The sequence below is a fragment of the Myotis nattereri genome (assembly GCF_964212035.1).
Source record: "Myotis nattereri genome assembly, chromosome: 16".
Classification (NCBI taxonomy): domain Eukaryota; kingdom Metazoa; phylum Chordata; class Mammalia; order Chiroptera; family Vespertilionidae; genus Myotis; species Myotis nattereri.
In genome coordinates this window covers 44,884,933-44,894,829 of record NC_138091.1, presented here as the reverse complement: position 1 = coordinate 44,894,829, position 9,897 = coordinate 44,884,933, and the positions used below count along the sequence as shown (strand labels likewise).

The following is a 9,897-nucleotide window of genomic DNA, read 5'->3' as shown; positions in this document are numbered from 1 at the left end:
CTTGTTTCCAACCTCTTTGCTCTTCCCCACTCCTCTCATATTTTCCTTGAGAAAAATAGGCTGCTTGTCACTGAGCTGTGCGTCTGGTGTCCAGAACCTTCTAAGGTCCAGAGACCATTTTATACATCCCTTGCTGATGGGCTGGAAGTGAGCCCCTTGATGAAATACACTATGTGGAAAGAATCAGGTTTTAGAAAGACTCCTCTCTCCCCATTCCTGCAAAACAGCGTCTGTTTTAGTTGGTCCGGGCTCGGGCTTTGCTGGAAGCCACAAGAAGGTGTGATGGCAGCCTGGTCTGTGTGTGCAGGGTACTGTACTGTCCACTCCGCACAGGCTGGGGGCTTGTGTCCGGCACAGGGCATGGTGTGTCGTGGGTGCACATTCTTTAACGCGTGACTGTGTCTAGAGGCCATCTGAGGTCTTTGAGAGGCCAGGGGGGCTGGTGGTGAAAGAGGCAGCCATGGGCTCTGGTGCTGTGGCGAAGCCGTGGGCCCTCTTGGCTGCCTCTGCCTGTCTGTCTGGTGCCGGTGTGGCCATGACAGCCCTTGCCCTGCGTGCTTGAACCTGTCTCCTGCTGGCTTCTCTTGTGACCTTGAGCACAGGACTTTGGCTCTCTGAGCCTCAGTTTCCTTGGGTTCTGGGGGAGAAAACCATCCACCCCAGATACCTCGCGGGCTGTTGTGAGCACCGCACGTGGCATGGTGTGAGAGTGCTTGGTAAACTGTAAGGCAGACAGGATCCGACTTTAGGTTTGTGTCACACATTCACATACATTATCTCATTTGCTTCTCACATCTTCCCTGGGAGGTAGGAGAATAGGATTCAGATTCAGCAGCAAACTCTTGGTGTCTGGCATTTCCATAAGTGCGATCGATTTTATTCCCCAAATGGCTTGTGTAAATAGTCAGGGTATTTATGGCTTTTCTGACTTTACAGAGGAGGAAGCTGGGTCCAGAGGGGCGAGAGGATCAAGGTGGGACGGGGCCAGGGCCTTCCCATTGCACCTGTCAGATGGGGTTGGGAGGTCAAGAAGCAGGAGGCACGGGGGTGGGGGGTGGGGGGTGGGGGCATGGGCTCAGTTCCAGCCCTGGCCTGCTGTTTCCTTGACCACCTGTTTACCTGGTTTGAGCGTATCAGCATGTTGGTCATCCTTCTCAACTGTGTGACTCTGGGCATGTTCCGGCCGTGTGAGGACATTGCCTGTGACTCCCAGCGCTGCCGGATCCTGCAGGTGAATGTGTGAGCAGTAGGGTCTTAATAATCCTGACCCCTTCTCTGCAAGAGGCCCGGACCCCGCTGATGGGGTGGGGGTGGGGCATATTCCCCCACCCCCTTCTCAGTTTCAGCAGCCTCTCATCCCCACACCAGGCCTTTGATGACTTCATCTTTGCCTTCTTCGCCGTGGAGATGGTGGTGAAGATGGTGGCCTTGGGCATCTTTGGGAAAAAGTGTTACCTGGGAGACACTTGGAACCGGCTGGACTTTTTCATCGTTATTGCAGGGTGAGATCCTGGGCTGGGTGTGGGCAAGAAATGGATTAGGTCAGTCCCATCCCTAAGGCCAGAGTCCTCGGCCTGGCCCTCACCCCAGCTCACCTACAATGCTGCTCCCCGTTCACTAAGGGCCCGAGGCTGTCCAGCCTGTACTTCTCTGAATCCACGGCCTCCCCATCCACTCCCTCTGCAGGGTCCCTGGGTGGAGGAGGGGAGGGGTCGGAGTTTGTGCTGCACCTCTGCAGCAGGCTTCCTCACTGACCTCTTTTGACCCCCATGGCGGCCTCAGACTCAAAGGGCCTCCCTTTGGGCCCCTCCCTGCAGGATGCTGGAGTATTCGCTGGACCTGCAGAACGTCAGCTTCTCAGCTGTCAGGACAGTCCGTGTGCTGCGACCGCTCAGGGCCATTAACCGGGTGCCCAGTGAGTGACCCCTCGGCCCTCAGCCCCTGGACGGAGAGCCCCAAGAGGAAATATGGACATCTCAGACCCCACCCCTACCCCCTGACCACTCACAGGCCATATCAAGGAAGGGCTTAGTGGGGAGCTGGGGTCACTGAAGCCAAAAGGAGCCCCTCCCCCTGGCTGTGGCTCTGTAAGAATTACCCGGAAAGACCCTGCCCCCTCATTTTAGCCTGATTTTGGGTCCAAGTCTCAGAAGTGTCTCAGATGACTCCTTTCCTGGGAGAGGGGTGGTGAGAACGAGGTAGAGAGGATGGCGGGCCAGGAGTGGGTGCAAGGCGCCTCGGCCTTTTCTGGCCAGAAGCCTCTCCTGCAGTGGGGGTCTCATTGGCGAGACCACAGTGGTCACGCTGAGCTTGACCTCTCTCAAGACAAGGCCACTCCGTGCCTCACCCTCCCACCTGTATCCCCTTCTCCATGCTCACCCCCTTCCAACTCATCATAGCAACTGACTGCCGGGACCATTATCTAAATTAAACCGCATTGGTTCCCCGAGCCAACGACGCTTTGGCAGTTCCAGCTCCGCACACATCCTGCCCCCCACCCTTGCTCAGGCCCCCTTTGCAACTCCCTGACCTACACAAGCTGCAGATGGTCTTTGCTGAAATCCCAGGAGTGGGGTGGGTTGGGGGAGCCGGTTTCTGGGAGTCGTGTGGCGGCAGCCCCCTTTGCTGTGTGCGTGCGTGTGCATGCGTGCGCATGACGCATCTTGTGTGTGTGATGAGCTGCCTCTGGGTGGGCAGAGCTGCTCAGTGTGTCCTCCAGGTGCTGTGCTGTGCTGGTGTTCACAGGAGCTCCGGGCGAGGCCTGCCTTCCCCTCCTCTCCCCTCCTCTCCCGCCCAGGTGATGGCTGGCAGATTTATAGGCTTCTGTCTACCCACCGGTGTAATTCCCTTAATGCAAACCCTGAGGGATTGATCTCAGCTGGAGCACCGAGGAGCTGAAGGGGGATGGGGCTGGAGGAGAGGGAGAGGCACAAGTGAGAACGCTGGGCTGCCAGGGGCAGGGACAGGGCAGCTGCAGTCACCAAGCCTGTTAATTAGCTGCCACTTAGAAGCTTTTCCCCTGGAGGGAGCAGGGGACTGGAAGCAGCACTTTGGGAGTCAAAACCAGCCATGAAACGTCTGTGAGTTTGACAGGGGCCTGGAGGCTGGAGGCTGGTTCAGACCTTGTAGGTAGATGGGTCCTGGACCGGACGCGGTAAGGGAGAGTGGGGTCGTGGTGGCTTTTCCCTGGGAAGATGTTGCTACTTGATGGCCACCTGGGAAGATAGCCTTGCTTGTGTGTGCCCGTCGGGTCCTGGGGTGGGATCTGGACCACACAGAGGGTAGGCTGGGGGCAGGGGTCTGAGAACCGCGCGCGCGGTGGAGCGCAGGGCAACTCAGCCCCGACTGAGGGCCTGGATCTCCAAGTGAGAGCCCTGCCTGCTAACTTCCCTCCTGGAGTTCTCTGCCTCAGTTTCCCCAGTGACTGTGGTGGCAGTAACTTAGGAAAAGGTCAGCTGACTGTGGCGAGAGCAAGACTAGGAGGGGAGTGTGTGTGAGTGTGTGTGTGTGTGTGTGTGAGTGTGTGTGTGTGAGTGTGTGTGTGAGTGTGTGTGTGAGTGTGAGTGTGTGAGTGTGTGTGTGTGAGTGTGTGTGAGTGTGAGTGTGTGAGTGTGTGTGTGTGTGTGAGTGTGTGTGTGAGTGTGTGTGTGAGTGTGTGTGTGTGTGTGTGTATGTGTAATGGGATTCGGACGCAGGGCCTGGTTCAAGTCCTGGCACCTACAATGACCGGCCCTGGACCAGTCATGTCAGTTTTCTGGAACTCGACCCTCCTCTGTAAACTGGGGCTGACAGTCACGCCGGGAGGATGTTAGGTGGGATGGGGTGCAGGAGGGTGCTTCGGGAAGGGCGGTTACCCTGGCTCACCCTTGGTTGTCCCGCACACCGATTAATATGGGGGGCCCGGAGAGGTCGCTGGTAGAGTTAGCAGCTGCAGAGGGCTGCCTGCGGAGCTAGAGGTGTCTGTGGATGGGTCTCAGCCTCAGAGGCCCCGGTGGGCCCCCTCTGGGAGCGCTGCCAGGCCCGTGGCAGCCAGCCGAGGCCGGCCAGCCTGGCGCCCCCAGCGTGGCTTCTGCCCCCCACAGGCATGCGCATCCTTGTCACGCTGCTGCTGGACACGCTGCCCATGCTGGGCAACGTCCTGCTGCTCTGCTTCTTCGTCTTCTTCATCTTCGGCATCGTGGGCGTCCAGCTGTGGGCAGGGCTGCTCCGGAACCGATGCTTCCTGCCCGAGAACTTCAGCCTGTGAGTGTCCCAGGGGCTGGGGGTGGCGGGGTGGGGGGTAGGGGCTGCGATTGGCTGTGGAGGGCTGGGACCGCCCTCAGTCCCTGTTGCTGTCGACATATCTGTCCTCATCTCCGTGACACGTCTGGTTCTCAAACTCCCACATTAGAGTCACTTGGGGAGCTTAAGAAATTCTTGAGGCCTGGGTCCCACCCCCACAGATTCCGATTCCACTGGTCTGGGGGTCAGCCCTAGGCCTGGGGAGTGTTATAAGCTCCTCAGTGAGCCTGATAGGCAGCCTCATGGGACAAACCTCCCAAGATCCCGACCCAGTCCCCACGCTCCCTATCCACACTCACCAATCCCCACCTGCCCGGTGCTTGCCCGGACTCTGGTCCTTTCCCTGCTCACCCCGCGTGCCTCGGCGCACACATGCAGTTCTCCCTTCCGGGGCCTGCCCCCCGGGGACCCCCCCCCCCAGCCTCATCCCTTTCCCCCCCACAGCCCCCTGAGCGTGGACTTGGAGCCCTATTACCAGACGGAGAATGAGGACGAGAACCCCTTCATCTGCTCCCAGCCCCGGGAGAACGGCATGCGCTCCTGCAGGAGCGTGCCCACCCTGCGTGGGGAGGGCGGGGGCGGCTCCCCCTGCGGCCTGGACTACGAGGCCTACAACAGCTCCAGCAACACCACCTGTGTCAACTGGAACCAGTACTACACCAACTGCTCTGCCGGGGAGCACAACCCCTTCAAGGGCGCCATCAACTTCGACAACATCGGCTACGCCTGGATCGCCATCTTCCAGGTGGGGCAGCCTGGGGGCCGGGCGCTTGCGCAGTCCAGGCTGGAGCGGTCATTGTCCGCGTGGGGGTGGGGTCAGGGCCTCTGAAGGAGGCTGCAGGAGGCTTTAGGGGGCCTGGAGTCAGCCTGCCCCTCTGCCACCTCCCCAGGTCATCACGCTGGAGGGCTGGGTCGACATCATGTACTTTGTGATGGATGCTCATTCCTTCTACAACTTCATCTACTTCATCCTCCTCATCATCGTGAGTGATTCCTCAGGCCCCCGAGGGGATGGGGGAGCCTAGGGAAGCGGGTCGGGGAAGTCCAGAGAGGGGAAAGCTTGCTCGGTCTGAAGTTCTAGCTCTCGGGACAAGTCCCACTGAGGCACAGACAGAGAGGGCACCTGTGAGGAGAGCTCGGGAGGAAATGCAAGGTCAGGGCCTGACTCTCACTTACCACCACTCACAACTTAGGGCGGGCGAGTCATTCCTACCGGGCTCCCAGAGCCCCCTGGACCTCTGCCCAGGGTGATACCACCTCCGCAAGTGGCAAAGGGTGGTCCCGGGTTTTTCGCCAGGACTGGGAGAGCACTGTTGGCACTTTGTTGGGGAGCAGGCAGGAGGTGGTAAACATTCTGCAAAATGATTTCTTCCACCCCAAATTCCCATCATTTGCTATTAAGAAACACTGCATGATCTCCTGCTCCTTCCAGCTCAGAAGTTCCAAGACTGAATGAGGGCAGGAGACAGAGGCAAAAGTAGCAGTGTTTAAAATTCAAGTCGCTACCGTTCATCGTTTAACAATTTGATTGCTTACTCCTTATAGCTAATATTTGTTGAGCGCTTACAAGGTGTACCGGTTAACAATGCGGATTTTGCATCGTTGACCGGTATGTACCAAATCCGCGTTGTTAACGGGTACGCCTGGTACTGTGCTCCAGGCCCTGCTCTAAGCACTTTTTATTGCTGGTGGATTTCATTCTCACCAGAATCCTGTTATCATTTCCACTTAGCAGATGAGGAGACCAATGTGTCCTCCTTGGTCTGACCTCAGCGTGGGCTTGGCATGTGCTGTGGATTAATCTTGCTGGGTGGGGCGTTGATGCTGTTGTGCACTGTAGCAGCTGCTGCCGGCTGCGTCCTCATAGTCCCTGGGGAAGGGGGTTCAGCGAATGGGGCCTCAGCTCCTAAATGAGAACTCTGGGCTTCAGAGGGCTTGGTCACCAGGCTAAGTGGCTGGAGCCGAGAAATCAACCCCAGGCTATTGACTCCACGTCCAGCCCTTTTCCCCTGCCACCAAGAGGCCAATGACAGAGCCAACAGAGGGACAGATATTGAGAGAAAGAGATTAAAATCTACACAGGATTTAGGGCAAGCTTCAGAGAGAGGTGGAGACAGAATAAGGCCGTGAGAGACAGCGGATAGGCCCTGAGAAGGAACAAGTCCTCCAGGCCACCCCCTCCTGCCCCTGCAACATTCCCTAGTGCGAAAGAGTAGCCAGGCTGGGGGCCTGTTCCCATCCCCCATCAGGACCTGGAAGGGGGTGGGGGGGCGTCCCCCATCAGTGCCTTGTGGAAGCCTGTTTTTTTTCCTCTGCTGTTCTCTCTGGGCTTGGGTGAGGGGGAAGGAAGTAGACAGGGAGGTAAGGGGCCCAGTTTCCACCCTCCCACACACCCCCTGAGAAATCTTTCCCAACAGCTCTCTGGACTCACACTAGTGAAGCTAATTATCATAATTACTAGGACACAATTCAGAAAAACAAAACTGCTTTGTCACCATAAATATTCATTTCCTTCCTTCTGGATTATTGTCCAAGCAACGGCCATCTCAGAACTCTAGGGAAACTGAGGCATGGAGATGGGGACAGGGGAGTGTGGACAAGTCAGAGTGACAGCTTGGCTAGTCTGCAGGGTTCAGGGTCCAACCCATCCCCTGGCTGGGCGAGGAGGTGAGCCTGGGGAAAAGGGATACAGGCAAAGCCAATGGCCGTGAGCACACTGCGGACCCAAGGTTAAGAATCTCTCCCTCAAGGTCACACAGCTAGAACTGGGACTGGAAGCAGGAGTCTTGTGGACAAGCTTTGTGCCAACATCTCAAAGGCTCAATCCAGTGTGGAAACCCCATGTCCCCAAGACTGGGTTCATTTCCCCAGCCTTCTCTGCTCCTGGTGGGAACTGGGGAGGGGTGTCCAGAATCTGCGCACAGGCACGTTTAGGGGCAGGGAGTGCGGGAGACATCCTTGCAGGGCGGCACCGGGATCCCTAGCAATGCCTTGGAACCCCGGAGAGCTTGGGGCAGGCCTTAGCTGTGCCGTACATTAGCGGAAGGGTCTTGGGCAGATTCCTCAAACGCTCTGAGCCTCAGTTTCCTCACCGCCAAGGGAAGATAATAGAAGTATCACCTCTTGAGACTGTTAAAAGAATGCAATGAGATAGCGCTTGGACAGTTGCTGAGCCCAGTGCCCAGCCATAGGCAGGGCTCCGTGCTCGGTGGCTGGCATGGTGATTCCCTCTTCTTCAGGACTGTCTCCTCTTGCTGTCCCCACCCCAACAGGTGGGCTCCTTCTTCATGATCAACCTGTGCCTGGTGGTGATTGCCACGCAGTTCTCGGAGACCAAGCAGCGGGAGAGCCAGCTGATGCGGGAGCAGCGCGTGCGGTTCCTATCCAACGCCAGTACCCTGGCCAGCTTCTCGGAGCCGGGCAGCTGCTACGAAGAGCTGCTCAAATACCTGGTGTACATCCTCCGTAAAGCAGCCCGCAGGCTGGCCCAGGTTTCTCGGGCAGTGGGCGTGCGGGCCGGGCTGCTCAGCCCGGCGCCCCTGGGGGTCCAGGAGCCCCAGCCCAGTGGCAGCTGCTCACGCTCCCATCGCCGCCCGTCCGTCCATCACCTGGTGCACCACCACCACCACCACCACCATCACTACCACCTGGGCAACGGGACGCTACGGGGCCCCCGGGCCAGCCCAGAGATCCAGGATCGGGATGCCAATGGGTCCCGCCGGCTCATGCTGCCACCACCCTCGACACCGGCCCTCTCCGGGGGCCCTCCTCGGGGCGCAGAGGCTGTGCACAGCTTCTACCATGCCGACTGCCACTTGGAGCCGGTCCGCTGCCAGGCACCCCCACCCAGGTCGCCATCCGAGGCATCAGGCAGGACTGTGAGCAGCGGGAAGGTGTACCCCACGGTGCACACCAGCCCTCCACCAGAGATGCTGAAGGAGAAGGCACTTGAGGTGGCCCCCACTTCCGGACCCCCCACCCTCACCAGCCTCAACATCCCACCTGAGCGCTACAGCTCCATGCACAAGCTGCTAGAGACGCAGAGTACAGGTGAGAGCTCGGGGGGGTAGGGGGCGTAGGGGGGGCATGTTGCTGCCTCTTATCCCGGGGCCGGGTGGTGTCCCAGAGAAGCCTGGGGGTCTGGAGTCAGAAGGACTGGGCTTGGATCCCCATTCAGCCACTCACAGCCTTGGGATCTTCCATCAGTCACATGACTTCTTGGAGCCCTACTTTTCTCTCCTGTTAAATGGGAATTATGGTTCCCACATTGTAATAATAACAATAACCATCATGTAATAGGCACCTGCTTGCTACACGCTCTGCGCTGTTTGCTATAACACCTAGGATTGTTGGCCCATTGCTCTGTGCCTGTCACATGCCTTGCAGGCAAAATCCTGTTGGCTCCTCCAGTTTAAATGATCAGCTTTCTTTTTGACCCGATTTCACTGATGAGAGAAAGGGAGGCTCGGAGAGGTTGCAGGTCTAGGTCCAAGGTTGTGGCATTAGTGAGGAGTGGACGTAGGGCCACCTGACTCTGAGGCCCAGGCTCTATGCTGAGACCCCCTGTTGCAAGGCTTGGAGGAGAAATGGTGTCTGACTGTGGGCCAGCACCACACTCTCGTGAGCATGAGTTTTAACCTCTCCCCACAGGGAGACGGGGGGCCTGGAGCAGCAAGCCCGCAGGGGGCTGTTATTCTGATGAGAGGAGCACCCACTATCAGGAGTGAGGTGCTCGCTGCCTGGGGTGTCCCCCAGTCAAGCAGGGGCGGCGGGCCCCCTTCCACAGACAGACTCACTGTCAGCACAGCCCGGGGCCTGTATTTCAGGAAGGATTTGGCACGTGGGAGAAGTGGTGTATTTGTGGGATGTTATGTGGGAATGTGGGCTGGGATAGGAAGGTGTTATCACAGAACGCAGTGCGAAGGGATCTGGTGCCAACTCTTCCACTACCCGCCACGTGACGCGAGCCAGTTGCACGTTTCAGTTCCCTGCTCTAGAGAAGGCAGGGCTGGGACCAGCATGGCCGGTGGATGCTTAGGGACACCTTGCTGTGTGCAGTCGGAAGGGGAAACAGAGTTGGATGTCTACTAGGGGCTGGGCTCTTAGCCGGGTGCCTGCTCGTACCTGCTTTCCCTGGGTGGCTCCTCAGGTTCCTTTCAGCTCTCATATGTTATGGTCAAAGCTGGGTTTAAATGGACATTTATGTCTGAGGATAGGTCACTGTGTGTGTGTGTGTGTGCGTGCACAGTCTGGTGTGTGTGTATGTGTGTGTACACATGAAAGTGTCCTGTATGTGTGCCTGTACATGTGCATGTGTCTGGTGTTCGTGTGTATATGTGTGCATAGGTATCTGATGGTGTAGGTGCATGTGTGCGCACACAGGAGTAATGCTCCTGTCTGGTGTGTATGCATGCCCATGTGTACACATGCATTGTGTGATTTGCATGTGTCTGTGTGCACATGTGTTTGGCTGTGCATGTGTGGCATGCAAATAGTATGTGTGTACACAGTACATATGCTTATGCACATGGAGTGTCTATCGTGCACATGTGCATGTGTCTGGTGTATACATGAGCACACGTGTGAGGGCGTGTGACTTAAGAGTCCTTTGGGAAA

At 57.7% G+C, this 9,897-nt stretch overlaps 1 protein-coding gene across 1 annotated transcript in view; it reads left to right on the top strand.

The window, feature by feature from the left end:
- Positions 1-1,126: 1,126 nt before the first annotated feature.
- CACNA1G (calcium voltage-gated channel subunit alpha1 G) overlaps positions 1,127-9,897 on the top strand; it is a 55,593-nt gene continuing 46,822 nt past the window's right edge. Inside the window, exons 1-7 of the mRNA XM_081109135.1 lie at positions 1,127-1,231; positions 1,369-1,502; positions 1,818-1,915; positions 4,083-4,242; positions 4,726-5,026; positions 5,172-5,264; positions 7,554-8,331. Coding sequence (XP_080965261.1) covers positions 1,139-1,231; positions 1,369-1,502; positions 1,818-1,915; positions 4,083-4,242; positions 4,726-5,026; positions 5,172-5,264; positions 7,554-8,331 — 1,657 coding nt within the window. The 5' untranslated portion in view covers positions 1,127-1,138. The remainder of the gene's footprint in view (positions 1,232-1,368; positions 1,503-1,817; positions 1,916-4,082; positions 4,243-4,725; positions 5,027-5,171; positions 5,265-7,553; positions 8,332-9,897) is intronic.